Raw genomic sequence first — 14,756 nt, 5'->3', positions numbered from 1 at the left:
TCTTTTGGATACTGCTGGTTCAGTCCTCTCATTCATATTTCTAATGTTTCTCTTCTGCTCTACTCTTTCCAGCCCACAAACACACTAAACTGAAAATCTCTCCTTTTCTCTGTTGCCTCCGTGAGGTACTCTCTCAGGTACCATACACTCTTGCTCTTCCCTTTAATAATAAAGTGAAAATGTATCCATACTCAATATTTCTGCTTTCTTAACACCCAGCCATTCTTCACATTCTGCAGTTTGGTTTTTGTCCCAACCAAATCTAGTGGTCCTATTTAAATCCGAAGCCTCCTTGATATCTCTATAGCATCTTTCAACTGTGTCCAAAGTTTCCTTGAAATTCTTTGAGATATTTCATGTTTTGCTAATTGCTTGTTGTCTCCACTGGCGCCTCTTTTTTTCTCCTGCTCCCTAAACAGACTCCAAATTTCTTCTCCTTCCCCATACCTTCTATAATCACCTCTGTAGCTGACACTTAAAATTATTATATCTCCAGCTCTGACTCCTCAATTGAGATCCACTCCTGAATCTCCATGTTTCATTACCTGAGCCCCAAACCTTGCAGGTGAACTCTTATGTCCTCTTACGTCCTTTTCTAAATGGGTCCCACCTTAGATTTTACAGTACTCCCTGGCAAATGTCTTTCATCCACGTCCCTCTTTCCCAACTATAGCTGCCACACTATAGTTCTTATCCTTACACTTGGCCTGTTGATGTAGCCTTCCAATGGTTCTTTGCATATCCAGTAGCTCTTCTCCTTCAGCATATCCTGTACAATAACACTGGATTCATTTTTATAAAGATATGCTGATTATATCACCCATTGGATCAGAATTTCAGTGATTCACTGTTGCTTATATAATAAAGTCAAGCCAAGGATTCAAAATCTCCCATAACTTGATTCCAACCAACTTTCCCACTATATTACTAATACTCTAATCTCTCAACAAATTGAACTCCCTGCTTCCCCTCCTGAACACCTGGAGATTTCCTATTGCTACACTTTTGTTCATTCTTCCTATTTTAAGTCTCCTTTCATCAAAAGTTTTTGCATTCTATAAGACCCAGCTCAAATATCAAATAGATATAACTGTAACACAAAGTAGTATATGATTCATGCTGTTGGAGTACAATATAGGAATCAAGTGTGAAAACTTTATTTCTGCTACCAGACTATGTAAGTCTTTTAGGATAGAGTCCAATTTTCATTTTTATATTTGATAAAATATTTCATACAGTACCTTGCATATAATAGGTTCTCGATATCTGTATATTCTATCTGCAAGAGACACCAGTATGAAGGAATGTATTGTAATTCAGTGTATATCCATTCAACTTCTATAATAAGGTATCTCCTATCCCCCAACAAGATTACAAGTTGTTTTTTATTTTTATGACAAAGACTTGCTTTTTTAAAAAATTCTGATTGTCTGATACCCCATAGATGGCCAATAATATTGAGATTTATCCAACTTACAGTCACATGTACTATGTTAGCACTTTGCTAGATGCTTTCAAAGATGAATGAAGATACAAGTCTTTGTCCTAAGAAATTTAACTCTATGGTTTTAAAAATAGAATAAATGAAGCTACAGAGTGCAGATGTGAGGGGATTAGAAAATAGCATTTTGACTTTTGTATTCTCCTTGCTCAAATGTAATTTTTGCACTATATATGACTACTCAAATTGAACTTTAAAGGATATTTGCTTCCACAGGTAAGAACAGGACATCATGCTCAGTCATAATCTCTATATTGTGAAAGATGTGTGCTGATCCCTTGGCACCATCCTCTCCAACAGCCATGGCAAATAACTCCACTTTCAGTTCTGCCTGCAAACCAGCCGCCACCTATAAGACACAATGTAGCTTTAGAATCAGACATGTATGAGTTCAAATCTTGATTTTTAACGTGACTTTGGGCAAGTTACTCAAACTCTCTAATCTTGTTTCCTCATCTATAAATTTGGCACAAATGAATGATTGCTGTTCTAGCATTTAGAAGAATTACTTCATGGATTAGTTTAGGTTGAATTCCATTGAGTAAGCGGGACCCAGGAAAAATTGCTGAAGGAGAACATCAGGTGCTATTTAGGAAAAAGCATAAGGAAACTAAATGCCAGGATGCTGGAGGGCAAACTTTCATGATGTCTGTAACTGTGCTATTTCTTGAATATCAGTAGCAAGTTTCTATTTATTGTCATCCTTGTAGATAAAGATAAATTTAATCTAAGATAAATATGTTTCATCTTAAATTTAATCTAAGAGACTGGGTGAATCCCACAATTCCCCTGCCCTGCCCCTTGGTTTATAGTATTCCTAATGTAGGACCTGCAACATGGCAAAGCCAGTAGAGGGAGACAGAATTAGTTTAAATGCCAAACTGCTTGGATTTGAAAGCTACATGGAAGAGGCTTGTACCAAAAAAGAAACCTGATATATAAAGAAGAAGAAACACAGCAAGGAATAGGCTTCTTGCCTTGCTCCTTGAAAAGAACACTAGCCAGGAAAGAAAGAACTGTTTATGTTTCTAAGCTGCCTCTCTAGGAGGTGGGTTAAAAAGCAGACTTGAGAACAGTTATCTGGAAAAAATAAATCAGAAGAAACTACCACATGGAAAGCAGTTAGGTACGAATGGAATTTTTTTTCTTCAATAGAGTTTTATAAATAATAGAATTGAAGAATGTTTCAGTTTTTTCAACAGTGTGCTTGTGAGCATCTATCTGCACACTGGAGAGTATCCAACAGCTCTGTTTTGAGACCTGGGCCCTTAGCCCTCCAAGCCCAACAACCAGAGCAGGGCTGGGGAATGACGACATTCTGCACAAGGGCAGCTGGGGGACTGTTATCACACAGGTTTACCCAGGCTTGGAGTACATTCATTCAGTGTTGGCAACGAACCAAGCTGAACAGTGGTGAGATTTAGTTATGGAGAAGTCTAGAGGTTACATTCTTTGCCAGAGCCAAAACCTACTATCAAAAAGAAAAATAAATAAATAAATAAACAGTATAGAGTGAGCTTCAAAGAATACAAGCTGGGTTTTTAGTACGTATAAAGGTTCATCCAGCAGTCGTTTAGCTTTTGGCTAATCCTTACTTTAAATGAAAAAGATTTGCTAACTAACTTCCCAGAACAGTGGGAGAAAAGCTTGCTTTAACTGTGTTTTTGCTTTATGTTGTGAAGATTCTGAAATTTTGACACAGTACAACGATGAATTGTTTCGGAGAGGTACTCATGAATTAGTGGATCTAATCCCAAAATGTATTTCTGTTTGGAAATTGCAGCCTGAGTACTACAATTTTATATAGATCATAAGATACTGGAGTTGGAAGAGGGCTAAGAAATGATCAGTCTAAGCTCCTCCTTTTATAGACGAGGAAAGCAAGGTGCAGAGGATTAATTAACCAAAAACATCACTGAGCTGCTTGGTAGCATAGTCAGGACAAGAAGCCAACTTTCTTTGCACTATAGCCAACCGATGCTTCTGTGTCAACGTATAACAACTGTGGCTGCTTTAAGATCTTGGGATTCAGTGAGCACTGTGTGCTGGTTATGGGACTGGACGCCCTTGCTCAGAGTTCCCATGAGCCTTTGGGAACCTCTGGGAACTCCCATGAGTTCCCAGTCCCCATCTGTGACGAATGGTTCATGTACCTACCAGACTTCCTCACATCATCTGTCACTCAATCACACACCTCTCGAGTGCCCACCATGTGTTCTGCTCTGTAAGCTCCTTATGTGTCTCACTCATCTTTAACTAACATCCCCTGTACCCTGGCACTATCACTGGCATATGGGAGGAACTCAAAGCTTGTCGACTGAAATGAAAGGCGTGTTAAAGCAGCAAGACGATATACTGACCAAGAAATAAAAGTTAAGGTTGAAAGTGTGATTTTATTATCTTTTGAGACAACCTTTTGTTTATAACATACTACACTTCTGAAATTCTAATTTGAAGTAAGTGGCAGTATACACATTTTATACTAAACACCCTATTTGGGAGAATGTATCAAATAAAATCAGAACAGGTTGACATTTTAAAATTTGTATTTTCAGAGATTTTTGGAGAAATGAGACAGACGGTGACTTTAAATATACTACTATTTCTTAATATGTTATTAAATAATATTCTCTGACAAATACCAAGAGGACAAACCAGATTTACATAAAATGTAAACAATGAAATATTTGTTTTTCAAGTGAGTTTTCACTTTGCAGAAGGATTTGTCACAGGATATCTTTAGGTAATCAGTTTACCAAGTGCATGTTAAATCGTATTTAATGTTTTAAAAGGTATTTTCAGATAATTGTATAGAACTGCAGTATTGGGACAAGTGAAGTGAACTTCAGAAATGGTTCCACAGCTGGAAGTTTAACTCTGTTTACACACAGATCTGCTCATGGTTGTTACATGAAGTAAGTGACATCAAGCCAGATGTCGAACCAATACCAGCAATCTTTTGTTTATGATACTAGAAAAAGTAGACTTAAACATGGTTTAAACTGAAACAGGTAGAACGACTTAAAAATCACTTGACTGGAAACATATACATATCTGTATGGACACACATGGACACACACAACAGATAGCACATAGGACTTACAGGCCCAGGTTTGTAAGTCACTTTCAGTCCTGTGCTGGGTGGGGGCTGCTTCACCCTAAACCTACCAGGAAAAAAGATGGGAATAAATTGATGCCACAATGAAAAACATGAGCACGAATGAACTGGGAAGTAATAAAATCAGGAAGGTGTTAATATTCCCTACACAGGAGCAAGGGGTCCAGACCAGTAGAAAAACAACCTAATATCCAGTTGGAAAAAGAATCTGGGGCCTGTTTCACAACTGCCTTTCCAACAGTTTTCATCGGCGTCAAACTGACTCCAACCTGAGTTTCAACCCTTTGTTATCGGATGCTGACGAGCAGCTCGGGTCTGGGCAGAAGGTGGCGAAGGTTTGGCTGGCGCGTGCACCGCAGCGTAGCCGCCAGCGTGAACACACATACTGACGGCCAGGTCATTAAGCTGAAGAATAAAGGCTCCTTTGGAAAGCAGCGGAGCGTGGGAGACAGTCTTTCTCTGCCGTGGTATGGGGTTTGCAAGTTTGGGGAGAAGAGAAACAGAAAAGGCTCAGAAAATGTTGGTGAACTTGAAAAGCCTGGTGCTCACACGTGGTGCCTATTGATCTCTTCCCCTTCCTGTGGTTTGTGGGTTCTGCCTGAAGGTTAAAGACCTGGAGTAAATTAAAATGCCAAGGGAAGCCTACCTCCATCTACCCCACTCCCTCTACCAGCCACTTTGCTGTCTGCCCTGTGGTGGCTGAGTTGAACAAGCTGAGGATTGAAATCTATAAAACTAAAATTCTGTACTGGACACACAGGGTCTGCATGGGTGGTTTTAATTCGTTTGAGGTTGACTCTCCATTTCTCCCCACCCACTTTGTGGCAACAACCTAAAAAACCAATAATGTCTGATCTGGCGGCTTGGGTCCCTCATCAGGTTGTTTGTGAGGAAGTAAATGTGATTCCTGAAGTTGAGAATTCACCTCAATTAAAATGGGACGGTGATCTTTTCAATCAGATGCTCCTGTAGCTTTGCTCCATCTGACTTCCAATCCTGAATTTAGAATCACAAACATTCTCAAACTTGCTACTGACCCTGAGAATAACTCCGCACTTGAAATAAACATGTATCCCATTTTTATGGCGGAAAAAACTCGACATAATCCTGCAGCTTAATTCAAAATAGTATAGAGGAGATTTTGTGATTGGGAGTTGTCTTGGCATAGATACATGGTATACTGACCCAGTGGGAAGGACTGATCTCCCACAAGAAGCAGTGACCACAGCTGTGTTGATAAAGCAAGGTGCTCCAATGAGCTGGTACTCAGGAGATCTGAGATCTACCCTTGCTGTAACCTACAAGACCTTAAAACAAGTTACTCAGTTTGCTCCTTTATATAATAGTCTCTAAGGTTCTACACACTCTAAAATTCTATTGGTTTTGATCTGAAAATGAAGGGCTAAGGTGACTTTCTTGTCACTTAATGCCAGATACAGTATATTTTCTATTTGGAGTACAGGCTGTGAGTTAAGGTACTTGTTTATAATTCCAAGTCACATCATCAGAGTCAAAATGACCCTGATGATTAAGGGTTAATTTTTTTTCCTTTTTGCCTCAATTATGCAGAATTAATGTAATTAAAATCATGTTTAGATCACAAAGTGCCAACCAATGTTAGCTGGTATTATAGTTGGTGGTAGATTTGAGAAATAGACTTTCAAGTTTTGTGCATTAGTTATTGTTTTGTGTATTAGTTATTGTAACACTTGTACAACTTCCCTTTCATTTTTTGCTAGTACAGATCAGGCCTTGAGGTGCTTCTAACCAAAGTATGGATAAAAATTAATGGAAAGGCAAAGAAATACCTACTCTATAGCTGAGGCTTGGTAAGTGCTAATTTGTTGAATAATGAATGAATGGATGAATTAGTGAGTAAATGATTGAATGAATGATGTTAAGATTCAAGAGTTCAGGTGTAATTACAATTCAGTTCAATAAACATTCACTGATGTAGGCAACCAAAGAAAAGTCACAGAGTAGGGGAAGGTGATCTGAGCATACACTTGGAGCCTTGGCCTCACCTGCAGAAGTCCACTCCAACATTCTTGAGCTTTACAGTGGTTGCATAGGTGTGTCCTTCTTCGAGCACTCCAAACGTCACTGAGGGCGGGAGAAGATGGAATCCAAAGGGGGATGAATTTACATTGTTAATGGCAGCAGATGCAACAGAGGATGTTTTCACTCTTCCTCCAACAGAATCTTGCACCTTGCATTGAGAAAAAAAGGAATAAAGCATAATAAAATGGTTCTATTTTGCATTCCCAAGATAATAAAAAGACTCTGACCCCACACATCCCCCGACTAGACCATGCAGCAAAGCATGCAAGAAGCTTACCCTGCCCTCCAGCCAGCCTACAGCCACTGCACAAGGCAAGGCCTTGCAGCCAACCAAGCCAAAGCCAGCTTTGCCCCCAGCATGCCCACAGTAGTAGGCCCTACCACAAAAGAAAGGCACCTGCAGCCCACATAAGGGCACCCCTTGACTACACAGCTCTGGTGACCAGAGGGGAGCATGCTGCTGGGCCCATGGGACATCTCCTACATGAGGCTACTTCTCCAAGATTGGGCAATGTAACCATCATCAGAAATAAACACAGAGAATTGGGAAAAATGAGGAGACAGAAGAATATGTTCCAAACAAAGGAACAACACATAACCTCAGAAAAAGAACTAAACAAAGTGGAGGTAAGCAATCTGGCCAATAAAGAGTCAAGATAATGATCATAAAGATGCTCACTAAACTCAGGAGAAGAATGAATGAATATGGTGAAAATTTCAATAAAAAGTTAGAAAAATGAAAAACCAAACAGAGCTGAAGAATACAATAAGTGAAATAAAAACTGCACTAGAAGGAATCAACAGTAGATTAGATGTACAGAGGAATCGATCAGCAATGGATCAGAGGAATGGATCAGACAGTAGTAAAAAATCACCTAAACTGAACAGAAAAAAGAAAAAACAATTTAAAAAAATGAAGACAGTTTAAGAGACCTCTGGGACAATATCAAGCATACTAACATTTGCAAATAGGGGACCCAGATGGAGAGAGAAAGGGGCAGAGAACTTACTTGAAGAAATAATAGCTGAAAACTTCCCTAAACTGGGAAAGAAAACAGACATTCAGGTCCAGGAAGCACAGAGAGTCCCAAACAGGATTAACTCAAAAAGGTCCACACCATGACACATTAAATGAAATTAAAATGGCAATTAAAATGGCAAAAATTAAAGATAAAGAGAGAATCTTAAAGAAGCAAGAGAATAGCAACTAGTTATGTACAAGGGAATACCATAAGACCCTCAGCTGACTTTTCAGCAGAAATTGTGCAGACTAGAAGGGAGTGGCATGATATATTCAAAGTGATGAAAGGGAAAAACATACAACCAAGAATATTCTACCTGTTAAGGTTACCATTCATGTTTGAAAGAGAGATAAACAGTTTTACAGACAAACAAAAGCTAAGAGAGTTCAGCGCCACTAAACTGGCTTCACAAGAAATGCTAAAGGGACTTCTCTAGCAGAAAAGAAAAGGCCACAACTAGACATACAAAAATTATGCAAGGAAAAATTTCACTGGTAAAGGCAAACTACTACAGTAAAGGTAGTAGATCAACCACTTATAAAGCCAGCAGGACAGAAGGTCAAAGGACAAATGCATAAAATTATATATATCCACAATGAGTAGTTAAGGGACACTCAAAACAAAAAGATGTAAAATATGACATCAAAAACAATAAATGTGTGTGGGGGGAAGATGAAGAGTTGTTAGAATTTATTCAAACTTAGGAGATTATCAACTTAAAATAATCATATATATGATTATATGTTGTTATATATGAACCTCATGATAGCCACAAACCAAAAACCTGTAATAGATACACACACAAAAAAGAGAAAGGAATCCAAACATAACACTAAAGATAGTAATCAAATCACAAGGGAAGAGTCTAAAAGGAGAAGGAACAAAAAAGAACTACAAAAACAACATGAAAACAATTAACTAAAGGTCTATAAGCACATACCTATCAATAATTACTTTAATGCAAATGGTCTAAATGCTCCAATCAAAAGACAGAGAGTGGCTTAATGGATAAAAATCAAGACCCATATATATGTTGCTTACAAGAGACTCACTTCATATCTAAAGACACACACAGACTGAAAGTGAAGGGATGGGAAAAGGCATTCCATGTAACTGAAAACAAAAAGAAAGCCTAGGTAGCAATACTTATATCAGAATAAGTAGATATTAAAACAAAGACTGTAACAAGAGACACAGAAGGACATTATATAATGATGAAGGGATCAATCCAACAAGAAGATATAACAATTGTAAATACATATGAACACAACATAGGAGCACCTAAATACATAAACAAATATTAACAGACATAAAGGGAGAAATTCACAGTTACATAATAATATATAATAATAGTAGGCAACTTTAATACCCCACTTACATCAACAGACAGATCATCCAGACAGAAAATCAATAAGGAAACACTGGCCTATATGACAAGTTATAGTGGATGGACTTAATAGATACATACAGAACATTTCATCCCTGAACAGCAGAATACACATTCTTTTAAAGTGTACATGGAACATTCTCCAGGATAGATCAGATAATAGGCCACAAAACAAGTCTTAATGAAATTGAGAAGACTGAAATCATATCAAGCATGTTTTCCAACCACAACACTATGAGATTAGAAATCAACTACCAGGAAAAAACTGCAGAAAACACAAACATGTAGAGGCTAAACAACATGCTACTAAACAACCAATGGATCACTGCAGAAATCAAACAGGGAAAAATACCTAAAGACAGATAACAACCACACAACGATCCAAACCTATGGGACACAGCAAAAGCCGTTCTAAGAGGGAAGTTTATAGCGATACAAGCTTAACTCAGGAAATAAGAAAAATCTCAAATAAACAACCTAACCTTACATCTAAAGGAACTAGAAAGAGAAGAATAAACAAAACCCAAAGTTAGGAGAAGAAAAGAAATAATAATGATGAGAATGGAAATAAGTGAAATATAGACCAAAAAACCAATACAGAGACCAATGAAACTAAGAGCTAGTTCTTTGAAAAGATAAACAAAACAAGCCTTTAGCCAGACTCATCAAGAAAAGAGAGAGAGAGCGCCCAAATAAATAAATTCAGAAATGAAAGAGAAGTTACAACCAACACCACAGAAATAAAAACGACCATGAGAGATTACTACAAACAATTATATGCCAATAAAATGGACAACCTAGAAGAAATGGATAAATTTCTAGAAACATAATCTCCTAAGACTGAATTAAGAAGAAATAAAAAATATGAACAGATTGATTACCAGTAATGAAACTTAATCAGTAATTTTAAAAATCCCAACAAAAGTCCAGGATCAGATGGCTTCACAGGTGAATTCTACCACACATTTAAAGAAGAGGTAGCACCTATCATTCTCAAACTATTCCAAAAAATTGAAGAGGAAGGAATGCTTCTGAACTCATTCTATGAGGCTGGCATAAATCTGATGCCAGAACCAGACAAAGATACCACAAAAAGAAAATTATATATCAATATCACTGATAAACATAGATACAAAAATCTTCAATAAAGTATTAGGAAACCATATTCAGAAATACATTAAAACACTCAAACATCATGATCAAGTGGTATATCAAATTATATGATCATCTCAAAAGATGCAAAAAAGCTTTTGGCAAAATTCAACATCTACGTTTATGATAAAAACTCTTAACAGAGTGAGTATAGAGGCAACATGCCTCAACATAATAAAGGCCATATATAACAAGCCCACAGTTAACATCATACTCAATGATAAAAAGCTGAAAGCATTTCCTCTAAGATCATGAACAAGAAAAGGATGCCCACTCTTGCCACTTTGGTTCAACATAGTACTGGAAGTTTTGACCACAGCAATCAGACAAGAAAACAAAATAAAAGGACTCCAAATTGGAATGGAAGCAGTTAAACTGTCACTATTTGCAGATGACATGATACTATATATAAAGAATCCTAAAGATGTTACCAAAAAACTATTAGAACTTGGTAATGATCCATATCTTAATAAGAATTTGAGTTACATGAGTATATGCATTTATCAAAACTCAGCAAATACATGCTTAAAATTTGTGCATTTTATTGTATGTATGTATATTATATATCAAAGGAAAAATATAAACAAATATTGAACTCTACTTAGTGATATGTATGTTAGAATATTTAGGGATAAATGTAGTAATCTCTGCAACTTACTTTGAAGTGCACCCAAAACAAGATGGATTAATGGATAGATATAAGGATAGATATGTGATAAAGCAAGTATAATAAAATGTTACTGGTAGAATCTAGAAAAAATCACGCACTATTAGGACTGATAACTTAATTCAGTGAAGTTGAATGTTACAAAATTAATATACAGATATCTGTATCTGTTGCATTTTTATACACTAATAATTATCAGAAAGAGAAATTAAGTAAACAATCCCATTTACAATTGCATCAAAAAGAATAAAATACCTAGGAATAAATGTAAACAAAGAGGTAAAAGACTTGTACTCTGAAAACTATAAGGCACTGATGAAAGAAATTGAAGATGACACAAATAAATGGAAAGATATACTGTACTCATGGATTGAAAGAATATTGTTAAAATGACCATACTATCCAAGGCAATCTACAGATTTGATGCAATCCCAATCAAAATACCAAAGGCAATTTTCACAGAACCAGATCAAATATAACTAGATGATTTAATTCTAAAATTTGTATGGAAACACAAAAGCAATCTTGAGAAAGAACAGAGCTGGAGGTATCATGCTGTCTGATTTCAAACTACACTACAGAGCTATGGTAATCAAAACAGTATGGTACTGGCATAAAAGGAGACACATAGATCAATGGAACAGAATAGAGAGCTCAGAAATAAACCCATGCTTTTATGGTTAGTCAATCTATGACTAAGGAGGCAAGAATTACAATGGGGAAAAGATAGCCTTTTCAATAAATGGTGTTGGGAAAACAGGACAGCTCCACGCAAAATAATCAAACTGGACTACTTTCTCACACCATATACAAAAATACTCAAAATGTATTCAATACTTAAATGTAAGACCCAAAACCATAAAACTAGAATAAAACATAAGCAGTACGCTCTTTGCCATCAATCTTAGTAACTTTTTTTGGATCTGTTTCCTCACACAAGGGAAACAAAAGCAAAAATAAACAAATGAGACTACATCAAACTAAAAAACTTTTTGCACCATGAAGGAAACTATCAATAAAATGAAAAGGCAGACTACTGAATGGGAAAAGATATTTGCAAACAATATATCTGATAAGGGGTTAATAACCAAAATATACAAAAAACTCAAACAGCTTAACATCAAAAAACCAAACAACCCAATTAAAAAATGGTCAGAGGACCTGAGTAAGATTTTTATCAAAGACATAAAGATGGCCAACAGACAACATGAACAGATGCTTAGCATAAAAACATACAAAAAACTCAAACAACTCAACATCAAAAAGCCAAACAACACAATTAAAAACTGGCCACAGGACCTCAATAGACTTTTTTCAAAGAAGACATACAGATGGCCAACAGACACATGAAAAGATGCTCAGCAGTAACTAATCAGCAGGTAAATGCCAATCAAAACCACAGTGAGATACTGCCTCACACCTGTCAGAATGGCTATCATTGAAAAGACAACAAATAACAAGTGTTGGCGAGGATGTGGAGAAAAGGGAACCCTCAGGCACTGTTGATGGGATTGTAAATTGTTGTAGCCATTATGGAAAACAGTATGAAAGGTCCTCAAAAAATTAACAGAAACTACCATATGATCCAGCAATTTCATTTCTGGGTATTTACCTGAAGAAAACAAAAATACTAATCAGAAAGAATATATCCACACCAATATTCATTGCAGAATTGTTTACAATAGCTGATGTATGGAAGCAACCTATATGTCTAAATGTCCATCGATAGATGAACGGATAAAGAGGATGTGAGATATATGTGTGTGTGTGTGTGTGTGTGTGTGTGTGTGTATGTGTATACAGAATATTATTCAGCCATAAAAAAAGAAATCTTGTCATTTGCAACAACATGGATGGATCTAGAGGGAATTATACTAAGTGAAATAATTTTATAAAAAGGCAATACTGTATGATCTCATTTATATGTGGAGTCTAAAAAACAAAACAATCAAAACAAAATGAAAACAGACTCATAGATACAGAGGACAAATGGGTGGTTGCCAGAAGGGAGGGGATTAGGGGGGGACGAAATAGGTGAAGGGGATTAAGAGGTACAAACATCCAGTTATAGAATAAATAAGGCACAGGGATGTAATATAAGGAATATAGTCAATAATACTGTACTAACTTTGTATGGGACAGATGGTTACTAGACTTATGGTGGTGATCATTTCATAATGTATGCAAATGTCAAATCTCTATGTACACCTGAAACTAACATAATATTGTATGTCAACTATATTTCAATTTTAAGAAAAGGCTCCATCACCAGAAAAAAATAACTGCTTGGTTGGGAGAGGAAATGAACATTTATGATCTATGTAATTCTTACCACAGCACTGTAAGGAAGTATTTTAGGCTTTGTTTTAAGGACAAAGAAGCTCAAGTTCAGAGAATTGAAAGACAGATAACTTGCTCAAGTGTTAAGTGGCAAAGTCTCAAACTCAAGTTTGCCTGATTCTAAAGTTTGTACTCTTTCTTCTGTGCCAGTGATGATCAAACTTTAGCTCCCATCAGAATCACCTGGAGGACTGGTTAAGACACCAACTGCTGACTCCACTCCTAGAGTTTCTCCGTTAGTAAGTCTGGGATGGGGTGGAGTAGAGAGTAGGTAGGTGGGGAGGGGAAGTGTCTACAAAGACAAAGAAAACCTGCTCTGGAGAGGAGCACAGTCTACTGAGGACTCCTTAAGACACAAATTGCTGACTCCAACCCCAGAGTGTCTCCATCAGTACATCTGGGATGGGGCCCATGAATTTGCATTTATAACAAGTTCTCAGGTGTTGCCAATGCTGCCAGTCAGGTAATCATGCTTTGAGAACCATTGCCTTATGCTGTTATTTCCTGACCTTACCTGGGAGCCTGTTAAAACTGCAGAATCTCGGGCCCCACACCAGAGCCAATAAGTCGGAATCTATATTTTAACAAAGTCCCCAAATAACTCACATGCACATTAAAGTTTGAGAAGCACTTCTATCACATGTCACTTATATACATTGCAATACCTTCTCTGATGTAATGAACACAGTGTGCCATGAAATTTCTAAAGGATAACTACCAAAACTTGATTGGTGGGCTCAAGGAAACCTTTACAACAGAACTGAGATGGAATCTTAATCTTAGAGGCTCTGAGGAAGGAGCTTGGTGCTTTTAAAGAACTAAGAGAAGTCCACAATGGGTGAAGTGTAGTGAGTTTGAGACAAGGTGAGGGTAGAGAAGCAAATGGGGCCATGCCTTGGAGTCATGCTAGGTCATCTGGATTTTATCCTAAGAGTCATGAGAAGGGTGCCCAATGATCCCCTCAGCCAACAGTGTGCTGGTAAACTGGCTCTCAGAAAAGAGCCTTTATCAGTAGCATTTGCCGATTTCTATGGCATAAGAACTCCCAGCATGGCTGACTGCAAGCTAGTGATGGTTTAACAGCTGGCTCATAAAGTTTCTCTCATGAGTGTATATAAGCTGGCTCCAGCAAAGCACTGCCCTGGTTTATCTCTGTGTGACCTGAAGGGATTCATGTTGAGATGGTTCTTATATTAAATAGTAGTACACAGTGGCTGGAAATCAATAGCCTCAATCAACCAGGAATACATAAAATGCTAACTAGCTCTGGGAAATTTCCTCCCATGTCTGTTTTACCTTTTTGAGAGGTTGAGACTTGGGCTTGGAACTCAGCAAATAGTGAGGTAGCCTCACTTTCTCTTTTCTTGCTTGTCCTGCCACATCCTGCAGCAGTGACTGGGTTGGAATTTTCAGAGGCACACACCATTCTGGTTCTGTTAGAGAAAACATTGAAATTACACCACGTGGACATTGCTTCCAAAGACATTCAAGATCATACTAGAGCATAG

General features: G+C 37.3%; 1 protein-coding gene across 1 annotated transcript in view; it reads right to left on the bottom strand.

Annotated features, from left to right (window-relative positions):
- SPAG17 (sperm associated antigen 17) overlaps positions 1-14,756 on the bottom strand; it is a 225,414-nt gene that overhangs the window by 1,150 nt on the left and 209,508 nt on the right. The window contains exons 44-47 of the mRNA XM_061186106.1: positions 14,545-14,681; positions 6,644-6,828; positions 4,605-4,665; positions 1,706-1,850 (exon numbers count right to left, since the gene is read on the bottom strand). Coding sequence (XP_061042089.1) covers positions 1,706-1,850; positions 4,605-4,665; positions 6,644-6,828; positions 14,545-14,681 — 528 coding nt within the window. The remainder of the gene's footprint in view (positions 1-1,705; positions 1,851-4,604; positions 4,666-6,643; positions 6,829-14,544; positions 14,682-14,756) is intronic.

Source organism: Eubalaena glacialis, chromosome 3, assembly GCF_028564815.1.
Source record: "Eubalaena glacialis isolate mEubGla1 chromosome 3, mEubGla1.1.hap2.+ XY, whole genome shotgun sequence".
Lineage (NCBI taxonomy): Eukaryota > Metazoa > Chordata > Mammalia > Artiodactyla > Balaenidae > Eubalaena > Eubalaena glacialis.
Note: the sequence above shows the minus strand (reverse complement) of the source record. Positions and strands in the feature narration are given on the sequence as shown.